The sequence below is a fragment of the Chrysemys picta genome, chromosome 7 (assembly GCF_011386835.1).
Source record: "Chrysemys picta bellii isolate R12L10 chromosome 7, ASM1138683v2, whole genome shotgun sequence".
NCBI lineage: Eukaryota > Metazoa > Chordata > Testudines > Emydidae > Chrysemys > Chrysemys picta.
Window position 1 is genome coordinate 68112094 of NC_088797.1, and position 27303 is coordinate 68139396.

Genomic DNA, 27303 nt, shown 5'->3' on the forward strand with positions numbered 1-27303 from the left:
AAAAGGTACAGTGCCAAAAGTGAAATCCCTGCAAGCTGCATGGAAACTTTTTAAAGACACCATAACAGAGGCTTAACTTAAATGCATACCCCAAGTTAAAAAAACAGCATAAGAGAGCGAAAAAAAATGTGACCAAGGATAAATAAAGTAAATGAAGCACTGAGAGGCAAAAAGGCATCCTTTAAAAAAGTTGAAGTTAAATCCTAATGAGGAAAATAGAAAGGAGCATAAATTCTGGCAAATGAAGTGTAAAAATATAATCAGGAGGCCAAAAAAAGAATTTGAAGAAGAGCTAGCCAAAGTTTTAAATAGCAAAAATTTTGTAAAGTACATCAGAAGCAGAAAGCCTGATAAACAACCACCAGGGCCACTAGACAATTGAGATTGTAAAGGAGCACTCAAGGACAACAAGGCCATTGTGGAGAAACTAAATGAATTCTTTGAATCGGTCTTCATGGCTGAGGATGTGAAGGAGATTGCCAAACCTGAGCCATTCTTTTTAGGTGACAAATCTGAGGAACTGTCTCAGATTGAGGTGTCATTAGAGGAGGTTTTGGAACAAATGGATACACTAAACAGTGATAAGTCCCCAGGACCAGATGGTATTCACCCAAGAGTTCTGAAGGAACTCAAATGCGAAAATGCATAACTACTAACTGTGGTTTGTAACCTATCATTTAAATCAGCTTCTGTACCAAATGGCTGTACAAAGTGTTCTGCATAAACACCACCATCTCTTTCATGGCTCCCAGAGCGATAATCCAAATGAAGTGAAGCCTCAGGTTTTCTGACCTCTCCCCGTACTTAGACTGGGTATAATAATTGCTGTCCCTTCCAATTAAGGAAAATTATTTTTACCTGTAAGATGCCTATGACAGCTTTAAAGTACCCAACATGGAAACATGGCAGCTCCAAGTCAATGTAGCCATAATGCCCTAAACAGTCAGCTAGATTCTTCCCACAGGTTTCACATGGACGGTCCTTTTCACTGGTACCCTTTGAAAGAGACACACAAAACCATTATAGCCGCAATTACCAAATTGGGGGAACAAAAGAAGCTACCACAGCTGCTCTTAAATTAGTCAACCTGCCTGTGGACAGTTCTCTGTACACTCGCATGAAAGACTTCTAGATTATTTCAACTCTGAACTCTTGCTCTCAGTCAGCAAGAGCTGGTAATACACTCATACATACTCAACATCCAATCTCCACAGAAACAGAGCATCTTGCACTGCTCCTGCTGATGCAAGTGGTATTAACTCATTCAACCCTATTCATCTGGAAAGACTGTTATAGTGATGTGGTACTAACGGTATGTCCACACTACAGCTGATGTGATTTGCAGCTTGTGCAGCTATACCAACATTAGCTTTAATGTAGCTAGGTTGCTAACAGCAGCAGTGAAGACACACCAGCATGGGTTTCAGTGCAGGTTGCACAACCCCACCTGATCCCCCTGAGTACATACTTGCACTGACAGCGCATGCTGAAACCCATGCTGCTGTCTACACAAGCAGCAAATCACACCCCGAAGTACAGGGCAGACATACCCAGAGAGTGTGACTATTTTGTGGTCATGTGAAAAGCATGAGGAGAAATGTGTGTCCAGCCTCAAAAGTGAGTCTGCCTGATCCGTCCAACAGTGTGAAATGTTTGATGGCACAAGTAACGTTCCAAGTGAAGAAGTGGTTGTATCACAAGACACCATTGCAACTGGCAATTTCAGCAGAAGAGCCAAGGAGACAACCACCTTATTTCTCTTCAGCTCATGTAGTTTAAGTGGAACCTTGCACTTGTACACCTGTTCTGTGGCTGTATAGTGGAATTCAGTTTTCATTTCAGCATTGTTCATAAGCATGGAAAATATTTCCACTAAAAAAAACCAAACCAAGAAGTACCAATGATCCTTACCATACGATGGTCCAGTACTCCATACTGCAGTGGAGAATGGTGGTTGTCCTGGCTATACAAGTTCTTACTAACCACCTGAATGTGAGCCTGCTGGCGCATCTCTTCTGGAGATTTCATGCCAAAGCAGATGTGGCTTCTAGAACAGGAAAAATTACAAAACTTGATTTTAAAAAGATATTGAGTTACAATAAAGCCAAAGCAAAATTATACTTCCATCTCTGGGAAAAAAGCATGAATCTGTGAATTAGATTTTTGCTTTACAGCTAATAGTTATTTAAGGATCATCAACAGACTATAGAGCAGTGGTCCCTAAACTGTGACCCCATAGGATCGTTCAGGGGGTCATGACAGGACCCGGGCCAGCCCTCACAGGGGGTGGGGAAGGAGCACCACCCAACCCCGCTCTGCCCCCATGTTAATCAACCAGTGTTTGGTTTCTTTTCTAACTAAACAAGCCCACCTATATAAACCAGAATAAGTGCAGATACATTATATAAAATAATTTAGAAACCACTGTGGCCAACAAGAACCAAAGGGTCAGGAGAGCTGATTCTGACTTTTGCTAAGCTGATCCCAATATCAGACTAAATACATGTACCAACACCATTATGTACCTGATATGATCAGCTTCTTTAAAAAAAAATACAGATTTAAAACACAAAAGTTAACCAGATAAACCAGCCCCCACCATGGAGACCTGGCTAGTTAGGATTATGCATTAATGTTGCTGTAGTTCTTAAGCACTGTCAAATGTACCTGGCGCACAAAGACAGGTGCCCTTTAGAGAGCGCACAGCCATCAGTCAGTATTTGCAGGTGGTCTGACTCCCCTCTGCCACCCAAACACTCCCTCCATCCCTGGGGCTGAATCCCTCCATCCAGCAGCACCGGGGCCCCCTCCGACCTGGGTCTGATCCGCGTCCATCCCTGGGGCTGAACCCGCCCCCATCCAGCATCCCTTCCAGCGGCACAGCCCCCCAACCATCCCGGGTCGGCCCCCCACCATCCCTCCCCCTCAGCCCCCGCCTCTCACATTTTCTTGGCCACGTCGGTCTCCCTGAACTGCTCCTTCACCATGATGGCGGCGGCGGGGCGCGAGGCGCTGCCCGCACGGAGGGGAGAAGGGAGCCGGGGGCGCGCGCCCCCACCGCACTGCAGAAGTCACAGCACCGGCCGCTCAGCGTCCTCCGTCTCCTCGCCCCGCCCATCGCCAACAACGAGAGGCACCGCCGGAGCCGCGCGTGGAGCTGAGGAATGGCACACAGCGAGTCGCAGCGCTGCGGCCGCTCCCTGCAGCGACACCTGCTGGCTAAAAGGGGGAGGCCCGCCCAGGCCGCTCGGGGCTGGCTCTGATGGTAGTAGACCCCGAAACAGTGATTTCCCTATACCCACCGTGAATTTCCCAAACACCCCCCCCCCCCGGTTTTGTGAACTAGTTACATGTCAATTTAGTGACTGGAAATTTGAATTGAAATTGGAACATTAATACACACTTTAAAAGCATATACAGGGTATGATAAAATATGTGTATCTGAAAAAGTATCATAGATTTGAAAAGTATGAACATAGACTAGTTTCCTTATACAGCTGTTGTTTTTTATGACAATGTCAGTGCATTCATTTTGGTGATGTTGGCCAACCTAATCATTTCAAATGATGATTTGTAAGCAAAGTCTAAAGGAGCTCTCCCTGACAGCTAGTGATGAGCTGGGACTGGGGAGAAAGGCTTCAGGACTAGATTGTATTTACAGTCACACCTAATCTACCTAGGTATCCAGCAAACAGAGCTGTGTTGCCCAAGTGATAAATTTTGGCTGGGGTTGGGTTACAAATCACTTGAATGCAGGGGAGAGGGGGGGAGAATGAAATGTTCTTATTGTATGAGTAAAGGGCAGTAGAACTGTACTTAGCCTGTGCTGATTGAGGGCATCAAGAGAGAGGGTGGGGACCTGTCCCTCTCCACTGTTTAAAGACAGAGCTGATTAGGCTCCATAGATAGTCTTTTGTTCTGTTAAGTGACCACTGCAGCTGAAATCACTGATAATCAGGTCTAAGTGCTTAGTCCTGTTGTGGGGACAGTGTTTCTGTGGAAGAGACAGCCCAGACTGCACTAGCAGTGAGGTTTCCCAACTGAGAGCGCAGCTGAAATCACTGAGAGCTGGGTAGAACCTCATGAGACCAACTCGCAGACGTCATAGTGGTAGGTGGCAGCAGAAGGTGACTGCATAGGGCCTTTGGCAACAGAGTGGTGGAGTGAACGGTGGCACAACAAACAGCAGTGGCCAGAGTGAACAGTGAGCTGCTGGAAAAATGAGCAAGGTGCCTTCTTGCCCCCCACCTGGGAGGTGTACTCAAATGAAAGCACCTCTGACTCTAAGTCTCCACTGACCAAGGACCAGGGCTGCCCAGAGGATTCAGGGGGCCTGGGGTCTTTGGCGGCAGGGGGCCCCCGCCGCTGAATTGCCGCTGAAGACCTGGAGCGGAAGAAGCTCCGGGGGCCCGGGCCCTGCAAAAGTTTTCTGGGGCCCTCGGAGCAAGTGAAGGACCCTGCCCCAGGGGCCCTGAAAAACTCTTGTGGGGGCCCCTGTGGGGTCCGGGGCCTGGGGAAAATTGCCCCACTTGCCTCCCCTCTGGGCGGCCCTGCCAAGGACAACACCGGTGAGTCAGGTGCGGTGGAGGGAAAAGTGAGGGGCACGTTAAATAAACATTTGTTTGTTGGACTATATTTTAGTGACTTTGCTCCAGAATGCTAGATTTGTGACTGGGAATGGAAACTTATATAAATATGTTTCCTAGTAGGCCAAGATTTTTAAAATGCATTATTTGCCAAGGTTGTTATCTCACATTGCTGCTATCTTGAGAGGTCATTATGTTGGGGAGTTTCTGTACTAAACATTATTATTATAATTAATTTTTACATAAGAATGGTCATACTGGGTCAGACCCCAATGGTCCATATAGCCCAGTATCCGGTCTTCTGACAGTGGTCAAGGTCAGGTGCTTCAGAGGGAATGAACAGAACAGGTAATCATCAAGTGATCCATCCCCTGTTGGCCATTCCCAGCTTCTGGCAAACAGGCTAGGGACACTCAAAGCATGGTGTTGCATCCCTCCCCATCCTGGCTAATAGCCACTGTTGGACTTATTCTCCAGGACCTTGCAAAGGGAATTAAAACCAATGGTAAAAGGTTCTATAGCCATATAAATAAGAGGAAAACAAAGAAAGAAGTGGGACCACTAAACACTGAGGATGGAGTGGAGGTTAAGGATAATCTAGGCATGGCCCAATATATCTAAACAAATACTTTGCCTCAGTCTTTAATGAGGCTAATGAGGAGCTTAGGGATAATGGTAGGATGACAAATGGGAATGAAGATATGGAGGTAGATATTACCACATCCGAGGTAGAAGCTAAACTTGAACAGCTTAATGGAACTAAATCAGGGGGCCCATATAATCTTCATCCAAGAATATTAAAGGAACTGGCACATGAAATTGCAAGCCCATTAGCAAGAATTTTTAATGAATCAGTAAACTCAGGGGTTGTACCGTACGACTGGAGAATTGCTAACATAGTTCCTATTTTTAAGAAAGGGGAAAAAAGTGATCCGAGTAACTATAGGCCTGTTAGTTTGACATCTGTAGTATGCAAGGTCTTGGAAAAATTTTTGAAGGAGAAAGTAGTTAAGGACATTGAGGTCAATGGTAATTGGGACAAAATACAACATGGTTTTACAAAAGGTAGATCGTGCCAAACCAACCTGATCTCCTTCTTTGAGAAGGTAACAGATTTTTTTAGACAAAGGAAATGCAGTGGATCTAATTTACCTCGATTTTCAGTAAGGCATTTGATACAGTTCCACATGGGGAATTATTAGCTAAATTGGAAAAGATGGGGATCAGTATGAAAATTGAAAGGTGGATAAGGAACTGGTTAAAGGGGAGACTAAAAGATGAACTGTCAAGCTGGAAGGAAGTTACTAATGGAGTTCCTCAGGGATCGGTTTTGGGACCAATCTTATTTAATCTTTTTTATTACTGACCTTGGCACAAAAAGTGGGAATGTGCTAATAAAGTTTGCGGATGACACAAAGCTGGGAGGTATTGCTAATACAGAGAAGGACCTAGATATCATATAGGAAGATCTGAATGACCTTGTAAACTGGAGTAATAGTAATAGGATGAAATGTAATAGTGAAAAGTGCAAGGTCATGCATTTAGAGATTAATAACAAGAATTTGGGTTATAAATTGGGGACGCATCAGTTGGAAGTAACAGAGGAGGAGAAGGAGATTGGTTGATCACAGGATGACTATGAGCCGCCAATGTGATATGGCCGTGAAAAAAGCTAAATGCGGTCTTGGGATGCATCAGGCGAGGTATTTCCAGTAAAGATGATGAGGTGTTAGTACCGTTATACAAGGCAATGGTGAGACTTCATCTGGAATATTGTGTGCAGTTCTGGTCTCCCATGTTTAAGAAGGATGAATTCAAACTGGAACAGGTACAGAGAAGGGCTACTAGGATGATCCAAGGAATGGAAAACCTGTCTTATGAAAGGAGTCTCAAAGAGTTTGGCTTGTTTAGCCTAACCAAAAGAAGGCTGAGAGATATGATTGCTCTTTATAAATATATCAGAGGGATAAATATCAGGGAGGGAGAGGAATTATTTAAGCTTAATACCAATGTGGACACAAGAACAAATGGATATAAACTGGACATTAGGAAGTTTATACTTGAAATTAGACGAAGGTTTCTAACCATTAGAGGAGTGAAGTTCTGGAACAGCCATCCAAGGGGAGTAGTGGGGGCAAAAGACATATCTGGCTTCAAGACTAAGCTTGATAAGTTTATGGAGGGGATGGTATGATGGGATAGCCTAATTTTGGCAGTTAATTGATCTTTGATTATTAGCAGGTAAATATGCCCAATAGTTTGTGATGGGATGTTAGATGGGGTGGGATCTGAGTTACTACAGAGAATTCTTTCCTGGGTGCTGGCTGGTGAGTCTTGCCCACATGCTCAGGGTTTAACTGATCACCATATTTGGGGTCGGGAAGGAATTTTTCTCCAGGGCTGATTGGCAGAGGCCCTGGAGGTTTTTCGCCTTCCTCTGCAGCGTGGGGCACAGGTCACTTGCTGGAGGATTCTCTGCACCTTCAGGTCTTTAAACCACGATTTGAGGACTTCAATAACTCAGGCATAGGTTAGGGGTTTGTTACAGGAGTGGGTGGGTGAGATTCTGTGGCCTGCGTTGTGCAGGAGGTCAGACTAGATGATCATAATGGTCCCTTCTGACCTTAAAGTCTATGAGTCTATGAGGAATTTATTTAGTTCTTTTTTTAATCCTGTTATAGTTTTGGTCTTCACAGCATCCCCTGGCAAAGAGTTCCACGGGTTGACTTTATGTTGTGTGAGAAAGTATTTCCTTTTGTTTTTTTAAAACCTGCTGCCTATTAATTTCATTGGGTGACTGCTAGTTCTTGTGTTATGTGAAGGATTAAATAACATTTCCTTATTCACTTTCTTCACACCAGTCAAGATTTTATAGACCTCTATTATATCCCCCCTTAGTTATCTCTTTTCTAAGCTGAAAATTCCCATTCATTTTAATCTCTCCTCCTGTTTCATACTCCTAATCATTTTAGTTGCCCATCTCTGTACCTTTTCCAATTCCAATATATCTTTTTTGGGATGGGTGACCAGATCTGCACCCAGTATTCAAGGTGTGCACGTACCAGAGATTTATATAGAGGCAGTAAGATATTTTCTGTCTTATCTATCACTTTCTTAATGATTCCCAACATTCTGTTTGCTTTTTTGACTGCCGCTGCACATTGAGTGGATGTTTTCCGAGAACTATCCACAATGACTCCAAGATCTCTTTCTTGAGTGTTAACAGCTAATTCAGACTCCATCATTTTGTATGTATAGTTGAGATTGTTTTCCAATGTGCATTACTTTGCATTTATCAACATTGAATTTCATCTGTCATTTTGTTGCCCAGTCACCCAGTTTTGTGAGATCCCCTTGTAACTTTCCGCAGTCTGCCTGGGACTTAACTATCTTGAATAGTTTTGTATCATCTGCAAATTTTGCCACCTCACTGTTTACCCATTTTTCCAGATCATTTATGAATATGAAATGGTCCCCGTACCGACCCCTCAGGGATACCACTGTTTATCTCTCTCCATTCTGAAAACTGATAATTTATTCCTACCCTTTGTTTCCCATCTTTTAACCAGTTACTGATCCATGAGAGGACTTCCCTCTTATCCCATGATGGCTTACTTTTCAAAAGTCAATTTAAATTAAATACATTTAAAAAAAAATTATATATTTTTTTAGAAATCTAGACCTGTTATGTGTTTTGGTGTAACTTGCATTATCCTTATATTAAATTTGCATTATCCTAACAAAACATTTACTTTATTCATATCACTTTTATATGTGCAGGTCAAAGTGAAAATGAAAAGACAAAAAACAATACAACAATTTTTCCACTCAAAGGCCTCAAAAGCTAACCAAGGTGAAGAACACATCAAGAACCAAGAATATATCAACATGTCATCTGAAGGTTCAAGTGGTATATCTACATCCGACCAGCCCAAAGCACAAATACAGCTACCTACTGAAGAAACAGTGTCTCCAAAACCTAAAGGCAGTTCCCAATGTTTGTCGGTCACAGTGTTTCCATTTATTGAAGTTACAAAAGATGGCTACTGGTGCACCTCTTGCCAAAAAGCTTACGAAGAAGGAAAGCTTCCCAATGCTATAATTGGTAAAAGTGGAGGAGCTTGGTTTGTCAAACTGATCAGCAAAGCCAATGCTGACAAACTATGTGAAAAGGCTGCAAAACACCAGGCCTCTGGAGTGCATCAACATGCAGAAAGCCTTATGTGAAAGTAGAATGAATTATATTGTAAAAATAGAATGGATTAAAGAAATGCTGTATGTACCTTTAAGCAGAAATAAGGAATGCTGAAATATAGGTGTCAGGAAAAGGAACATTAAGGCATAAACAATGAGTCCGCTTAAGCTAATGGTGAAACATCAGCCGGAGATCTGTAAAAGTTAGTAAGAAAATTGAATATGTATGTCTAGCCTCGGGTAAACTTGTCAGTTCTGCTTTCTTTGTTCTCTTGTTAAGTTTGCACCCTTTTTATCTGTATAAAATAAGGTAGTGTGGGTCTTGGATGGTGCTCACATTATCTGGGTGTTATTAGCAGAGCGCTGTGCTAATAAAACAGAGTGGTCTGGCAAACTGTGAGTCCTGAGTCTAACTTTGACACTTATAAGCCCACTTTCAAAGCCAATTTTAGAAGTACTTAATGAGGCTGTTAAGAATGCTGGAGACACAACACAGTTCATGAGAACAAACATGGCTGTGACATCCTACTTTCTATTTAAGCACACTACAAACTGGAGGCCAATGTTAAGTGCATTATCACTTGTTCATCCTGAAGTTGAACACTGGTTCCGAACAAGACCAGCAAATGCTCACTATCTTTCTGCAAGAAAGTCGATTGACTGGCTAGAAGCATGCGGTGCAACAGTGCAAGACTCAACAATTGAAAAAGTGAAGAACTCTCACCACATTCAAAAAATTTGCATACATGGCTGATGAATGCACCAAAGCAAATGGGCATCAAGTATTACGTCATTGTGTATGTTATCTTGATGTCAGGGGTAGGCCAGTAGATGCATTTCTAGAAGTTCAGGTTATAGAAGACACATTGTCTGCATCTGTGACAACCCACATCTTAGAGTTAAATGCTTGTCAATTGGACCCCAAACAGATGGCTGCTTGTGCATTTGATGGAGCTGCAAACTTCTCTGGAAGACATGGTGGAGTACAAGCTTTGCTCAGAGAAAAGTGTAACCCTAATCTCTCCTATACACACTGCAGAGGCCATCTACTCCAACGAATGCTAGTACAAGCTGCAGACTCTTCAAAAGACATTAAAAAAGCTATACATTTAATGTCGTCTTTATTTTTTTTTTTCAGCAAGAGTCCAAAAAGACTGAATATCTTGGAAAATATAGAAGATACACTGGACTGAAGTTCAAATTTTTCCAACCTGGGAAAACCCGCTGGCTTTCTCATGAGCGATTCTTAGCTGTTGTCTTAAAATTACTCCAGCTGTTATTACTGGCTTTGGAAAGTATCTACCAAGATGGGATGGATCTAAGTAGTGAGGCTGGTGAATTACTACTACGTTCAGAGAAGACTATTGCCATTCTCTCTCTTGTAAGTCTACTATTGAAACCACTTGGGTCATTAAGCAATGCCATTCAGGCATCTGCTACAACAGTAGTAGATCTTTGTCCAGCAATAGAAGCTACATTTGGATCAATCAGAAAGCTATCCATTGAAAAGGTACTGGAAGAAGCAAAGACTTCAGTCCAAAAGTTGACTAATGAAGGCATTTATATTGAATCCTTAAGTGAAGAAGACAAGAATTGTTTGTTAAGACAACTGAAAAAGTACACAGACTTGATTCTTAAAAAATCTACAACAGCGACTTCTAGATTCTACTCAACCTCTACGTAGCTTTTACAGATGCCTGTCCTATAAAACACCAACAGTTGAGTGGAGTGAGGCACTACCAGCAGTGGGGCTGCCATGTGATCAGAATAGAGAATTTGAACACAGAGTGGAATATCATATGACGAATGAATGAAGATTTGACTTCAACTTCTTTTTTTATCATCACTAGTGGCTCAACCCGATCTTTGTGTTCTGTTTCCTGGAATGAAAGAAGTAGGAATTCATCTCTTGCTACTCCCAGTCACAACAGCTACAGTTGAGGATTCTTTTTCATTGAATAGAATTTTGTGTTCTGAAAGAAGTTGCCTTCTGCCTGATCATGTGAATGAACTAATGAGCATATCAATTGAAGGAATGGAAGTACCGGACATACGAGAAGCCACCAAAGATGAACACATTGCCTTCAAGAAGTTCATTAACAGAGAGTTGTGCAACATTATAACAAGAAACCAAGAAGGATGTAGTGCTTCATATGAAGTGCTTCATAGAAGGCTTGAGTAGCCAATTTTAATTTGTGTGATGATTTTAAAATATGAGTTAAATCTAATAAAATGGTCATGAACCATTTTTCAGTTTTTACTATGGTGCCTTACAGCCCACCTTCACCCTCACAGTCTCATCCCTCATCGGCCCTGACACACACACCCTATAAATTCGAACACCCCGCCCCCCAATTTCAATTCTTGGGGAAACCATTGCCCCGAAACAATCCCCTCACCTCACCTCAATCTCTAGTGCAGCCTCAGGAAAACCCACAGCATCCTCCAGTGCAAGCCCCAGAATAATCCCTAACGGCTCCCTATTGCATTCCTCAGGATTATCTCCAACACACACCTCTAATGCATTCACATCCCCCAGGATAACTACCCAAACCTCTTCTAGTGCATCCCCTAGGATAACCCCCACCACCGCCAGTGCTTCCCCAATAACCCCCGCATTTCCCTCTAGTGTAGCCTGCAGAATGACCCACAACATTGTCACTCTAGTAAAAGCCCCCCAGAATAACCCCTATCACCCATCTCCAGTGCACTCTGTCCAAATAACTTCTTTACCGTATCTGCCTAATACAGTCTCTCATAATTCCTCTCTCCCCCATAACTCTCATACTTCTGAGTTGCTCTGAAAAGGTCTAATCAATGGTGTTTAAAATGCCACTAACAGCCAATGGTACACCTACATAATTATATGTAATGGTTAAGGCTAAGATTTTGTCATGCATAAGATTTTTAGTAAAAATCAAGGACTGATCACGGGCAATAAAGAAAAATTCACAGACGCCTGTGACCTGTCCATGACTTTTACTAAATTATGCGTGACAAAATGGGGAACTGTGGGATACCCCCTCTGCCCGTGGCAGCTCGGCGCTCAGGGGCCCTGCCGCCTCAGGCTGTGGGGGTATCCTGCAGCTCCCGGTTGCCATAGGCGGCAGGGGGACTCTGCAGCTCCCAGCCACTGTGGGTTGAAGTCACAGAGGTCTCTGGAAGTCATGAATTTTGTGACTTCTGTGATATGTGACAAAATCATAACCTTAGTAATGGTAGGACATTTTAAAAAGCTTACCCTAGTTTCTTCATCATGTTCCTATTACGCTTCTGGTGTTTAAAGCAGTGACGAAGCTCCTCCACTCCTGTCTGTTTCTCACAAGTCTTTCAAGGGTTCCCCAGCTGTGCCCCATCGTGTTCAGCTCGGCTTCCACAGCTCATGTTGTTTTTAGGCAGCCTCGTTTTCACTTGCTGTCAGGTGTCCATCTTATTGCTACTCTAGTGATGGAATCAGTTTCTATCCAAAGCACATGACCAATCCATCTCCAGTGCCTCCTGGCAATGATGGTGCTCATATCCCCTTTTCTGCACTGTGTCAATGTTTGAGATTGTTCTGAGCCAAAAGATACAGAGGATTTTTCTGAGGCAGGTAATATGGAATGAAGATGGTTTGGACATGTCATACTTTCTCATTCCCCAACATTCTGCACTATAAAGTAGTGTTGAAAATACACAGCTCTGATAAATCTTGAGGTTGGTTTTGGTGTATTTTGATGATTTCCAGACTGTATTAAGCTCCTGAAGGTGTGCCTGGATTTATTGATGTGGAAGCCAAGCTGAAAAACCTTGGGCAGCACCATCAGCCAGGATGGTGGAATAAGCCAGGACATCTGGAACAAAATCAATATCCTAGTTTAGACTGTGCCTAACTCTTATTGAATGAAGTAATTTTTTTCTACAATAATTATTATTTAACTGTGTAAAGGTATTCAGGTTGTGTGTAAACTCAGATTGTATTATCACATGTCCTTCAGAGAAAAGACAATACTGCAAGGTTCCATCACCTACATCTGTGTACTTGACAATCTTTTTGGTGTGTGTTTGTACAGTGCCCTGCATAATGGGGTCCTGGTCCATGACTGGGGCTTGTTGGTGCTACCATAATACAATTAAATAATTAATAACTAATACTTTAATGGGGAATGTGTAATATAATTGGGGGGGCATGGAAACTCCCAGAATTTCCTGTTTATAATCACCACTGCATCCAACAAAATTAAACCAATGATTAAGTTTCTTCCCCCTCCAGCCCGCAGGTTGGTAACGTTCGGCCAAGCAAGATGCCCCAACCCTGTATTTTCAGTCAGGCGCTGAAAGGGCGCCTCTCTCCTGCACTTTTACTCAGGCTCTGATGAGGCGCCCTCGCGTTCGGCTCTGCCCCTTCCCTAAGCCCCCGCGCGCCGGGATATGATTGGCTGCCGCGGGGTCCTCCTTCCTTTCCTCGCTCCGTCGGAGAGAGCTAACCGCCGAGATGGTGAGTGTCCGCGGCGCGACCCGTTTTTATCCGCCTTGTACCGCCGCCATCCTGCCGCTGCGGGGCTCGCGGGACCCCGCGGCCTGCCCGGGCCCCCTGGCTGGGGGCGGCTGCGCGGGCATTGGGGCGCCCGGGCGGGAGTCAGAGTAGCGGCGGGACCGCTCCCCCCCACCCCCCGGCCTCTGGGCTGGGGCTCCGTGAGCTCCCCCGGGCACTGCTCGGCTCTCTCCAGCGCGGCTGCATGCGTGGTGCGCACAGCCGGGCTTTCTCCGGCCGGGCCAGCGCGACGGGGGTGTCGCGGGGGGATGTGACATGCTGCCCGCTAACAGCTCGGCTGGAGCCGCCGTTGGCTCTGCTCATCGCCCCTACACGTGCCTTCAGTCCCACTTCGCCTCCCGCTGCGTCTCTGCCCCCAACCCAGCGCTTCCCGGGAGCTGGACCTAGGCACAACGGCAGCGGCCTGGTGTGCTCAGGCAAGTGATGGTTTCCCTTTGCAAACGAGTTAGTAGCCCGCCGCCGCTGCCAAGGCGTGTGCGTCCATAGACTTCACACAAAGTGTTGCCGGTGACGTGGTGCATGCACTTTTTTTTATATTTACCTTACACACGAGGTTTAAATTACACCTTGGTATAAAAAATTCTTGGTCTACAGGTGGATCAAATCTGAACTGGTCATGTAACAAACATGACTTGTATCCCTGTTAGTGCCCCATAACCCAGGTCCAGTTTCCTTTTTACAATAAATAATATTGCATAGTGGTGGGTGCTCAGTGTCAGACAGGTTGTGGACATTGTTCTGTGGGCTGCAAACTGCATGAATTCCTTAAGTATTACCATGACAGCTTTTTTTTTTCTGCATCCTTGCAATAGCTCTCCTAGCACATATGGAGATTGTATTGCAGCAGTATCTTGCCATGAGTTTCAGACCAGTTTTTCATAAGTTTTTGCAAACCAGCTGATGAGTTATTTGAAGTACTGTGTTGATGTGCCATCTTGGTGTGAAAGATCATGGAAGAACGCAAATGCATATTAATTGGTTTTCCGAACTATCTTGTAGAATGACACGGTGACCATCAGAACCAGGAAGTTCATGACTAATAGACTGCTTCAGCGTAAACAGATGGTAAGAAATATTAGGTACTACCTTAGTTTTGCTTATCTGTTTATGCTGGGTTATGTGTTTTATGTTACTGTACTTTTAGTTCTTAAAGCTTGTACTCTTTAGAATGACCCTAGGTAAAAGACTTCTAGATAGGGTAGACTTTTTTCAAAATATACCTGTCTAGTGGGTAGGCTTTCTATAGTTGCCATTTACATTAATTTATTGTAATATCTTGCTAGACCATTAGATGTGTATGAAAATTCTAGTTAGGGAATAGGACCTAAGTATTCCCTATGATCATTGTTAAAGCTTGAAAATGCTAAACTGCCCACTAACTGCTTTGCTGTACTTTATTCTGAAGATGAAGCCAAAGCTACTGTGAGTGGTATGGAGAATAATTAGAAGCAGAGCTCATGAGAACTCTGCAATGATAGTAGTTTTTAACTTGATTTTTGACTCTTGAATTTTTGCTTGATTCTCTGTATAGTGAGATGTACACCAAATGGGAACTGCTGGCTTCCATTGTTGCTGTGGTGTGTTAATTTAGATGCCAACTGTGGGTAGTGATATTTTCCTTATTAGCTATTTTAAGGTTGTTTAGATATTCTCGTTATGTATGGAATATCTTTATACTATTATGAAGTATGGATATTTCTAACTGGAAAAGCTTGCCTCTGTAGGTGATTGATGTTCTTCATCCTGGAAAGGCCACAGTTCCCAAAACTGAAATCAGGGAAAAGCTGGCAAAAATGTACAAAACAACGCCAGATGTAATTTTCGTCTTTGGCTTCAGAACCCATTTTGGTGGTGGCAAGACAACAGGCTTTGGCATGATTTATGATTCCCTGGACTATGCAAAGAAGAATGAACCAAAGCACAGACTGGCCAGGGTAAGTTTCTTGCTTGCAATTTTTACAGTGCCAAGAAGCTTGCTGTTTGTTCTAAAGAGCACCTTGCATATAGTTAGGGTCCAAAACCTGAAACATTGCAGCAAATTTAAACTATTAAGTTAAGTGTTTTTTTTATTGAGGTACAAAAATGAGATCGATAAACAAAAATCCCTTCTCTCTATTCATGAATTTACAGAATAGAAACAAGCTTTTTGTTGTAATGCAGATGAAGGGGAATGAAATGATTTATGATCAGCTGTGGATTTTAGCAGTACAACCTAATGGTTAATGGAACGGGCACAAGATCATGGGATGTGCATGCATAGTATATATGTTCTTAAAAATATACGGCTGCATCTCTACATTTTCATCCCGTAAAGTTGCCTCACCTTGTATTAGGTGCGGTATTAGCAGTTGCCTGCAGAACTTTTAAATATATTTTTAGGGCTTACATTAATAATTATACTTTGAATTATTAAAGCTTTTGACATATGTAAATATTTAATATAGAAACACTTTATAGATATTATTGAGTTCACTTCAGTAATTGTGGGCATAATTCTCTTACTACTAGCATGGCTTGTATGAAAAGAAGAAGACTTCGAGAAAACAGCGAAAGGAGCGTAAGAACAGAATGAAGAAAGTCAGGGGCACAGCCAAGGCAAATGTTGGTGCTGGCAAGAAGGTATGATGAAACCTGCAGACTACAGCATAGATACTGGATTTTAGTTTCTTTGGTAGACAGGTTTCTTCCTCAACAAAATAATAATTTTCTTTCTTAATTTTTTTACCTTTCCTACTGGATAACAGAAGGTAACTTATGAGATCCTGTGTAATTCTAACTCATTAGTTTACAGTAGAACCTCAGTGTTACAAACTGACCAGTCAACCATGCACGTTATTTGGAACTAGAAGTATGCAATCAGGCAACAGCAGAGACCAAAAAACTGCCACCAAATACTGTGTTAAACGTGAAGTACATATAAAAAGGAAAGCAGCTTTTTTTTCTTCTGCATAGTAATGTTTCAAAGCTGTATTAAATCAATGTTCAGTTATAAACTTTTGAAAGAATAGCTCTAATGTTATGAACACTTCAGAGTAATGAACAGCCTCCATTCCCGAGGTGTTTATAACTCTGAGTATCTAATGTAGTTTTGCTCACCTGGTTACTGTTCAGTAGCTAACATAATATGAAGATTTAAGTGATAGCATATTTAATATGCTATTTCTTTTTTAAATCTCGTGAAACTGTACTTTGTTGCAATCAAAGTAATGGACACCTCACTTTAATTACTAGATAACTCCGATGATGGACAATAAAACTTAAGTTCTCCCCAGACTTGAGTTTTGTTCATTAGATTCCCCCCCTCCCCCATGTTCGAGGACTCCAGCCAGCCTGGTGGGCTGCTGGTAGTATAGTATGCTCCCTCCCACAAAGGAACATAAGGCATGGCTACACTTGCAGATGTAGAGTGCTGTGAGTTAAACCCACCTTTGGAGAGCGCAGTAGGGAAAGCGCTGCAGTCTGTCCACACTGACAGCTGCTTGCGCACTGGTGTGGCCACATTTGCAGCACTTGCAGCGGTATTGGGAGCGGTGCATTATGGGCAGCTATCCCAGCATGCAAGTGACCGCAACGTGCTTTTCAAATGGGGGTGGGGTGGAGTGTGACAGAGAGTGTGTTGTGTGTATGTGGGGGGGCTGAGCCTGTCAGCATGCTGTCTTGTAAGTTCAGACAGCAGCAGACTTCCCCCACCATCTCTCACACTGCATTCCACACAATGGCTTTCGTGGCACTTTGAAAGTGCATTTCCACATTCGTACAGGAGTTCAAAACAATGACAAGAGTGGCCACTTGACTTAGGGGGATTATGGGACGTTTCTGGAGGCCGATCAGAGCGCAGTAACCCAACACCTCGTTCACACTGATGCCCGTGTGTTGTAGTCAAGGCACAGCAAAAGTTATTCCTCTCGCCGAGGTGGAGTAGCAGCAGTGCTGTAGCCGTGGAGACAGAGTGCTCCACGTGCCTTGACAGTGGACGGGGAGTGAGCTAGGGCGCCCTGGGCTTCTTTATTGCTCTGTAACTCGCAAGTGTAGCCAAGCCCTTAGAGTTAAGAGCCATGTGTTTGAGGCATTGCCCTCCACCTGTGCAGGCTATGAGGAGGTAGGCTGTCTGACACTGCTGTTCTCTTCTGCCTGGTCAGTCACTGCTGCTCAGCCTCTGATGGGAGCTGTGTCAATCCCGCAGAGGGATGGCAAGCCAGCCTGACATGAAGGTTGGAGCGGGTCTTGGGAGGTTCTCAAGCAGAATGAAAAACTGAGGTACAGTGTAGAAATGAAAGTTTAAAGACAGAACAGCATTACTCAAGGGATTTGAGAGGTACAATATATACTAAGCATACTTAAAATCAGATTTTAGTGTTTTTAGCACTGCTTTGGAGGTAGAGTGAAGGTGGCGGGTAATAGAAAAAGCTGATCTTTCTAGTTGTTGTTGCTAAAATGCTATAAATAACCAAATATCTTTTCTTGAATCTTAGTAACGTTTCTTTACTTTAACCTTTCTTTCTTTCTTGGAATTCATCAGAAGTGAAGTGACTAGCAGGTACTGAGTGAGAATGGATGTGGTGGTGACTGTATGAATTATGCATCACTTACACGCTTGAGACGTGCTTAATATAAACACTTTGTGTATTGCTTTGCATGCCTGTGCTCTCACTTTGAACCTGAGTTCATTTCTGCCCTTCAGTATACAGTATTCTGCTACTGTGCAAATACTGCTACAGAAACAGAGGGTGGCTAATTTAAAACTGGTGCAGAAGTGAAATCTGGTTTACTGTCACTGCTCATCCAAATACACCCAGTGGATCTTGACAAGCTCTGTAAAAGTACTTGTGCATATCATTACTTATTATGAAATACCAATGAATGGGGTGAAGGATGATGCCTCAACAGTATGCATTGAGTATGAAGTGAAAAGTATTGGCCCAATTTTTTTAACTGCATATTTAAAAAAAACAAAAAAAAACAGTTGCATGTGTAACTTGTGCTTACCACAAATGCACCATGCTTTTCTGGATTTAAGCCATCGTGCCATAAGGCGTTGTGCACATGCTGTAACCATATACCCAGGCAACAGTTGTGTGTATAGAATACTTAATTTTTGGCTTCTGGATTCCTAAACTTTTGAAGTTGTGAATTGTTGTGTAGCTCGAAGTCTTTGTTGGCCAGTTAGGTTACTTCCTCATTATAATCCATTTTATGAAAGGCATGCTTACTACCTGTATATATCTTGTATCAATTTTAGTTTACTGAATCCAAGTGCTTGAATTTTGCATTTCAAGCTGAGGCTTCATTTGGATCCTCTTTTTCTTTTTGTTTAAACACTGTAATATGCTGGGTAATAAAGATGAAGCCCTGCTAATATTAAATGCATAACAGTAAAGATGAAGGCACTTTAATAAGAGCTCTTAGTGGTTTTGTAGTTTGAAAGCTTGTCTTTCACCAACAGAAGTTGGCCCAATAAGATATTACCTCACCCACCTTGTGTGCAAACTTAGTCAATTTCAAGGGCGGAATGAATTTAATCTGCAAGTTTAATCAGTGTATTTGTTGTATGCTCATGGTTTAAATTTGCTGGCTAAATTCATTCCCTGCAAACTGTGTGAAATTCTATACTTTGTCATTTACACTCATGAGTTTCCTAAAAAACCCTAAACCTCATGCTAAATTTACCAGGGCCCTACTTATAATGCATCTCAGTCTAGATAGGACAAGTAGAGGATAAAATAGTTCAATTCTACTCTTCTGACAGATGTGCTACCTGTTTGAATAGTTCCGTGATGTGGTGTATAATCCTTGAAATGAAGTAATTGTTCTGTTGACTGATTTTATTCTCATTTGAGGTTGACCAGAGTTAAAAATTGGCTTGGGAGCATCACTTAACAGCAGTGGTGATCAACCTTATACAGGAGGGCCACATAAACCTAAGCACCACCTTGTGAGGGCAAAACAGATGGATAGGTTATGTACAGTATTTGTAGTTAAAAACCAAGAAATCAGTGCATAAAATGTATATCAGAATGATAGAAAATGGGGTGGTGGGTAAAAAAACACATCACTAAATTTAAGAATATGTAAACATGATGACAAAACGCTAACGAATCTGCCTTTAGTGTGTTGTGTTGAAGCAGGCCCTGGGCCTTATGAAATGCTCTAGTGGGCCGTAGGTTGGGCACCCCTGACTTAAAGGATCTAGATCTGACTAATTTAATAGCCTAGTTCACATGGATTATTCTTTCTAATTTATAAAACACATGGCCAATATTTATTACTATGGTAGTGTCTCTAGAGGCCACGATCAAGGCCCCACGGTGGTAGGTTATGTGTATACTCTGCTCCAACTAATGTAACGACGTCTTAAATAATCGGTTTGAGGTATACTAGGGTGACGTACCTGAGCCCACTCATCCACTGACACTTTAAAAACCCTTGCACCCCAATCTGGGTCTTTGCTTGCAAATGATACCTGTAACCCCCCCATAACCAAAGCCTGACCCCAGATGTACAGTACCTTCCCTCTTAACTGGTGTATATTTCATTTTAAACATTCACTTTAATAACATTTTTAATATTACTTAAAGCTTACATAGTTTAAATAGACAGACATAACAATCTTTTAAATGAACTCCTAGAAAAACTGAAATGTTAGTGATGTTTCTGTATAACTTCTTTTGAGGAGGTTTATGGATGGAGAAATAACAAAAAATGAAGCGTAGAGTAGAAGTAGATGTCCATGTCTTCATTTGGCTGCAGAGCTCTTAGGAGGAACAAAAAGCAGAGCAGAGTAGTCACTGTAATTGAAACATTAATCATTATAGGCGCATTGTGGTAACTAAAGGAAAATCTGTTTCTGAGTAAGTCTAGTTATTTGTAATAGTCTTAACTTGCATGGCAATACGGTTGTTGCTAAATCAGTTCTTTGGCTTTGTATATACTTTACATTTCCATTTTGAAGATGCACATCTATCTGAAGATATAAATCATATACACATTGAATTGCTTTCATTTGCCCTTCCTGTTGTGAACATAGGGTTCATACCATACTCTCTCACTTTTGGTTGTTTGAATTGGGATGTGTGTGTTCTCTTTTGGGCTGTACCATTATACATCCATTGTAAGGCCTTGTTTACACTGGGAAATAGTCAAGTTTCAGACTCTGGTGATCGGACACTGGTGCGGGTGCACTGGGAAAAACTGCTATTTGCACATATGGAGTTTACCCCATTTTCAAGGGGTAAAGTTGCATCCATTATTGTAAACTTATAGCTTATCCAGTTGGCTCTGGTGCATCTATATGGTGGATGGCCACTGATGGCTGGAGTTAGGGGAAGGCTGTGACTACAAATGACCCATCTTCACTTGAAGTCTTTTAGGCCATGTCTAGACTTACTGCTATAAGCTTGTACAGCTGCACCAATACAGCTGTGCTACTGTAAGATCGCTCATGTAGCCATGTTATGCCGATGGGAGAGAGCTCTCCCGTTGATGTAATAAAACCAGCTCAGCAAGTGGCGGTAGCTATGTTGGTGGAAGAGCGTCTCCTGTCAACATAGAGCTGTGCACACAAGCAATTTTGCTGGTAAAACCTACATTGCTCAGGGGTGTGAAAAGAGCTTTGCCAATATAAGTGCTAATGTAGACATGGCCTTACTCTTGCTTCTACATGACTAAGGCAGAAAGCTAAGTAACTGACAACGTAGCCTGCTTTCTCTTCATGGTTATTTAACTCCTGACTTTTCGTGGCTTGACAGTTTCACACACAACAACCTCTGAACATCTCAAATCTGAATAGGAGTGTTCCTTTCCTTGCATTGTCACATGACTATTTTTACTGCTCCTTATGGCACATAAATCTACCCCATCTCTGGGTGCCCAAAAGGTACCCTTATAGTAAAACTGCATTAACAACTCTTTTTGTATCTGATTTGAGTGCTTTTTTACATTGACAGCTTTCATTATGTTTAAAGGTATTAGCTTGATTTTCATAACATATGTAAATTAGCACTCACACTCAAGCACATGAATGGCCTAACTAGCCATCTGTGTGGCAGTACTCAGTTGTATAATTGTGAAAATTGATCCCCTGATGTTTGAAACTAATAAAGTGCAGAAGACTCCTGTAAGAAGCCTTATCAACCTGGCTCATCACACCTTTGACTACTTTTTAATCAGTTGGCATTCAGCCATGACTCTCCTTTTCCCCCTCCAAGAAATTGTCCCACTCTTTTGCAGCCACTATCTTTCTGCGAAACCCTTCAAGATCCATTCCTTCTATAACAATTTTTAAAGTGTCTTTTATGATTTACCCTTTTCCTACCCCCTCCACCTTTTTTTTTCTGTTACTTGTATTCTTATTGTTAGCTGTCCATGATAGGAGCTGCTTTTATGTATGGACAGCACCTAGCATATTGTTTGCTATTGGAATACAAATAAATGTTAAACATAATTTGGGCTGTGGCAATACACAAGTCTTGTAAGTTCTTTGTATGTGACACTCTAGTTGACCGCAGTAGCTCTGAATATGGAGGGCTTGCAGGATCATGGTTTTAAACCTTATTCTGCTATGTATAATCCTAGCAGGTATGTAGACCCTGACATTTGCTCTTAAGTGCAGATGCACTCAAGAATAAAGCATGTAAAAGCAGACAATTTAATCACCTCCCTTCCCCTTCAATTGTTTGTATTCAAAATTATATCTGGTTGTATCTTTGACAAGTTTGGCTTTGGTTAGCTATAGGGCTATGGAAGAGAGCTGAATTCTTCTCTGGTTCATGCATTGAATTGCCTCGTTCCCATTTGCAGAATATCTTGAAGGTGCAGGCATGTGTGAGTCAGAACACACTTGACTTTCCGGGCCCCAGTGGAGCCTGCAATGCTGCTAGTTAAAGCAAGGCCCCTTCTCCCCTCCCCTTCCCCCTCCCCCCCGCTCCAATATTTTACAAACAGGGTGAACTTTTTAGGAAAGTTACTGAAAATAAGCATGAAACCCAACAGTGCCATTAGCACTCTTTAGGACACACTCACACCAAACAGGTTGAATTTTCTAGGGTAACATGACTGTATGTAATAATGACTGTGTAATTTGTGATTTTTTTTTTTTTTTTTTTTTTTTAAAGCATTTACTGACTTTTTTTTGTTTTCTTTTTTCAGTGAGCTGGCAAATGGAAATAACAGGTATAACTTCTTAAATGTTTGGCATTCTGCTATTCTGGTGATTTTATCCTGCTGTGGCCTTATGTTCAAAGTCAGCACAAGGAAGTTTTAACACGGGTTTTTTTAATTGTAAGGGAACACTCTCTCTTTTTGCATACGGTATCAACTGCCAGTTTTTGTGGGCATGTTCCCCGTGGCCTCCCCCACACCTCCATTGTGAGGAAGACCCAAACTACACAAGGAAATCAGTAAACAAAGTGGACTCTGATGCTTAGAGTAAAGGAAATCTACCTTTTTAGCATTAATCTCTCATAATAGGAAAATTGTGACTACTACTTCTCCAAAATTGTCCTTTAAATTTCATTAGTAACTAATATAATGGGATGATGCTGAGTATTTTTACTACTGCTTAAATGACAAATATTTATCAGAATGTATCTCAAATTACAAAGCAGTATGTTTGTTTCACTGATAGAAGTTGATTATAAAGCTGTCAATTTCTATCTTAATACCAGCAAGAAGTCTCTCAAGTGGACTGATGAGACTTAACTAAAAGGCTATCAAACATACTTTAAATCCTGCTGTTTGTTCTCATTTCACTACCAAGGCTGCTTAAATGGATGTGCTTTGTTGTGGTAGCTGGTGCAAAGCAAACCCTCTGCTATAGCTACTGCAGCAACTTTTTAAAAACAGCCTGAGCAGTATGTATTAAAACAAACAAAGCAGAATTTAACTAAAACAAGACATCTGCTATCCTTGGTTTTTATACTGCTTGAATATTTTGATCTTCTTACATAGGAAGCAACTGCTTTGTCAGCCAGCTATCTTATGGTTTAATAATTGTTCATAGCATTTTTAAAGAATAGAGTGTCTGAAGCCCTGATCTTGCAGTGGCCCTTTTCTGCACATGACTAACTGCACGATAAGGGCCTTTAGAAAAGTGACAAAGTAAAAAAAGCTGACTATATTCCATTGCAAAGATAATATTACAGGGCTGACTTTTTTCCACCCTCCTTTTACAGAGACTAAGTTATCCTGCAAAGGTAACAAGAGAAGATGATGGTGATCTGTCAGAAGCTTGTCAAATAAACTATACAAACTGAAATGCTCTTTGTTCTTTTTTTACAGTTTTAAATGTACAATAAAGATTTTATAAACTGAATTTGAAAGATACAGGATTGTTCAGATCTGGTGCATTGTTTACACTTCATTAATAACCTTTTTGGTATGAGCATTATTTCAGCATCTCAGTATTTTTACTTGAAGACAGTCATGTCCAAATATCTTGAGTTGATTTATAAACAGTAGGAACTAGATCAGGGGCTCTCAAACTTTTGTACTGGTGACCCCCTTACCCAGAGGCTTGCTACGTGAGTGCCCCTCTCGCCCTTTATACTTTAAAAACACTTTTAAAATATATTTAACACCATTAATAATGCTGGATGCAAAGCAGGGTTTGGGGTGGAAGCTGACAGCTTGTGATCTTCCCCCTTTCCCCCCCCCCAGTGTAATAACTTCACAACTCCCTGTTTGAGAACCCCTCAACTAAACCAACATGTTTATGAAATGGTCTATACTTCAAATGTTTGAAAGCTGGTCTTTTGAAAGCTGTGAAACTTACCAAGCTCTATTTTCAAGTGTTTGATAAGTAGTAAAACTTAATTCTTGGACTAGAACGTTGCAAACAAGATTAATTTATTAGCCAGTTGCTAATAGTGTTTAATAGTGTTTAAGTATCTTTTGTTTATGCTCAGGTCCGAGTTTAACATGTTTGCATAAATGTATAGATCACTGTATTGACAAATAATGACCCCCATGGAAGTCAATAAGAGAACTCAACCATATTTTTAGATTTCCCTGTCAAGCAGACTAGAAGTGTGTGTGAGTGCGGGCTATCAGTCAGGTCAGATCCAGCTTTTACTAAAACCTTATCCCGTAGCTCCTGTATTAATACATAATGGACTTTGAAAATTCAACACTTGGGTATCTATGCCCAGAAACACAAAACAAAGCTCAGGAACAAACATGTTGCTGCAGAGAAGACACTTCACTATATGGAGGGGCTTGAGGAATATTGTACTAACCCCCCTGAGCTCAGACAGTATGCACATTGGAATAAAAGCACAAAATTGGGTTGTGGTGTGCAGGAGGAGCTAGAAAGTAAGTGAACTTTTAGGTTAAATTTAGATAAATCTCTTTTTGGTAATTGTACTTAGGTAGTGGCTGGCTCTCCTGTGCTAAGCATGTTTAGGGCTGATCAAAAGTTGGGCTAGGGCAGGGGTTCTCAAACGGGGTCGGGACCCCGTTGTTGTAAGGTTATTACATTGGGGGTCACAAGCTGTCAGTCTCCACCCTAATCCTGCTTTGCGGCCAGCATTTATAATGGTATTAAATATATTTAAGTGTTTTTAATTTATAAGGTGAGTCGCACTCAGAGGCTTGCTATGTGAAAGGGGTCACCAGTACAAAAGTTTGAGAACCACTGGGCTAGGGTTCTCCAAGGAAAACATGGATGCTAAAGTTACTTGGAAGATAGTACTTTTTTCTTCTCCCCTGCCCACCAGTCCACAGTAGAGAACAGGCCACCTGGTTTGGGGGAAATGAATGAAAACACTTGGAACAAAGAATTTCCTATAACTTGTAGCTTGGAAAAAGGGTCTATTTTCATGCTCGTAGCTCTAATCCATATGTTCCCAACTTGCTGTTAAACTTCAATTGCATAGTGAAATAGTCCTACATAGGCAGAGGAGGGAGAATGGGGATAGTCTTCCCAAAATAACTGCATGTTAGCAAAATTTCTCTTCTGCTAGCCTGAATTCTCCCTGTAGATACAGTGAGATATGATATTCATCCAGGTAGCATTTCTCTGAAGGCTTGGAGTGTGCTGTCACTGCTTTCTCATGCTCCAAAGGTAGGTGGATTTTATTGTTGGGTACAGCACGTTCTCTGCAGTGACATTTAGCTGCTTTGGGATTCCCCAGAAAATGAAGTAACTTGGCTTCTTACACTCGTTTTCAGTATATTTTGGTAATGATGAAAAATACTCTTCTGTATAAGAATGAACTGCCTTCATTGCGGCTTGACCAGGTAATACAGAACATAGTGCTGCAGTAGCTGGCACCATTTATTTAATCTACAATCCAGAGTAACTCATCTCATCATACTTAAGTGCTAAATCTATTCATTCTGAGAACTTGTCATGAAACACTTAAAGCTGCTGCCAGTACCCATCACTTTCTCCTCACTGATTGGGATTTTCTACTCCATGTATCTGATGAAGTGGGTTCTAGCCCACGAAAGCTTATGCCCAAATAAATTTGTTAGTCTCTAAGGTGCAACAAGGACTCCTTGTTTTTGCTGATAGACTAAGGCTTGGTCTACACTAAACCCCCAAATCGAACTAAGGTACGCAACTTCAGCTACGTGAATAACGTAGCTGAAGTCGACATACCTTGGTTCGAACTTACCGTGGTCCAGACCCGGCAGGCAGGCTCCCCCGTCGACTCCGCTTACTCCTCGCGGCGAGCAGGATTACCGGAGTTGATGGGGAGCACTTCTGAGTTCGATTTATCGCGTCCAGACAAGACGCGATAAATCGAACCCAGAAGTTTGATTGCCTGCCGCCGAACCAGCGCGTAAGTATAGACAAGCCCTAACACAGCTACCACTCTGAAACCTGATTGGGATTGCTGTCTCAATATGGCCCTGTTCCTTAAACAGGACTTTACGCTTTTTCTACAATAGCTCCAGCCCATGCTCTTCATTCTGAGCAAGACAAAAAATGAGTTTTATTCTTTGAAATTTTAAACCAATGGTGAAATTTTAAATCAATGTTCCATTCACTACTCGTGTAAGTGAAGCCTACTTTTAAATAATTCTTACTTCATAAACATAGTCTTTAAGATCTGTTGCCAGTGCTTTCAAATGGAAAAGCTGATGACTTAAGTCCCACTTTACATGTTAAAAACATTGCTTTCTGTTCTGTTAGAGATGCTAATAGGTTTTACTGTGATATTAAAAGTTTGTAGCTGGCTTTTTTTTTTTTTAGGGTGCGCTATTGCTTAAAGCCTTTGACTGTGAGGGTTCTGATTCATTTGGGTTTTTTTTTCCCAGGAAAAATTTGTCAGTAGTCTTCAGAAACATTGATAAATGTCCCACCTATAATTTTTATTTGAAAAACCTCTGCATGCTTGAAATAAATGCAATCTGCACTGACTGCTGCTGTGTCAATTGTGGGTGAGGGTGATGGAATGTCACTAAACTCTAATTTATGTATTAATGGGGGGTGGGCAACTTCTATTAGTGGCTGTGGGGTAGAGGGTGTTGTGCACTATTTTGCTGAAGTCACAGGGATCCTCTGTGCCTCAGTTTCACCAATTATAAAATAGGGCTTATATAGTCTTTCCTTTATAAAGTACCTTATAAATGTCAGTTCTTCACTTGTAGAGTGCAAAGGTGTAGTGGTCCCATTTTTAAAAAGCCATACCTACTACTGTGACTACTGGGGAAATTTAGCTGTAAATGCAAATAAAGCTCCTCTCCCTCAGTTTCGAATGCTGTGATCTAAGATGCTGGGTCCCAATACCTTTAAAGTTTGGATCCAGATTCATTTCTAAGTAATTATGTCAGAGACAGCACTGTGATCTCATATATTTGTCAGCTGATCTCAAATTTGGAGGTGTCTGTTGACAATTGGCTGGTTTAAATGGAAGGTGACTGGAGGTGGGGCTTTCCGTGAGGAGATTGACTCCCCCTTTACCTGCATTCTAGAATAACTATTGATTAATGCCAGGGGTGGATGCTTGTCACTGGAATAAGGCCCTCATTCTCCATGCATGATAG

General features: G+C 41.8%; 2 protein-coding genes across 3 annotated transcripts in view; one reads left to right on the top strand and one right to left on the bottom strand.

The window, feature by feature from the left end:
• POLR3A (RNA polymerase III subunit A) overlaps positions 1-3128 on the bottom strand; it is a 53215-nt gene extending 50087 nt beyond the window's left edge. Inside the window, exons 1-3 of the mRNA XM_005285741.5 lie at positions 2944-3128; positions 1912-2047; positions 859-996 (exon numbers count right to left, since the gene is read on the bottom strand). Coding sequence (XP_005285798.2) covers positions 859-996; positions 1912-2047; positions 2944-2987 — 318 coding nt within the window. The 5' untranslated portion in view covers positions 2988-3128. The remainder of the gene's footprint in view (positions 1-858; positions 997-1911; positions 2048-2943) is intronic.
• Positions 3129-13140: 10012 nt separating this feature from the next.
• Positions 13141-23634, top strand: RPS24 (ribosomal protein S24). 2 transcript variants are annotated; one of them, XM_005285744.4, is made up of 7 exons: positions 13141-13257; positions 14314-14379; positions 15039-15248; positions 15823-15933; positions 17834-17851; positions 22459-22482; positions 23484-23634. In XM_005285744.4, exons 1-5 carry the CDS (start codon positions 13255-13257, stop codon positions 17837-17839), a joined length of 396 nt encoding a protein of 131 aa, XP_005285801.1. In that variant the 5' UTR covers positions 13141-13254; the 3' UTR covers positions 17840-17851; positions 22459-22482; positions 23484-23634. The 2 variants fall into 2 exon arrangements, with proteins under 2 accessions (XP_005285801.1, XP_005285802.1); XM_005285745.4 differs by lacking the exon at positions 17834-17851 and having other exon boundaries at positions 13143-13257.
• The last annotated feature ends 3669 nt before the right edge of the window (positions 23635-27303 follow it).

Excerpts from the sequence above, each read along its gene's own strand:
- RPS24 (XM_005285744.4), top strand. Across the intron at positions 14,380-15,038 it reads TGCTTCAGCGTAAACAGATG|GTGATTGATGTTCTTCATCC; the intron begins GTAAGAAATATT and ends TTGCCTCTGTAG. Across the intron at positions 15,249-15,822 it reads CAAAGCACAGACTGGCCAGG|CATGGCTTGTATGAAAAGAA; the intron begins GTAAGTTTCTTG and ends TCTTACTACTAG.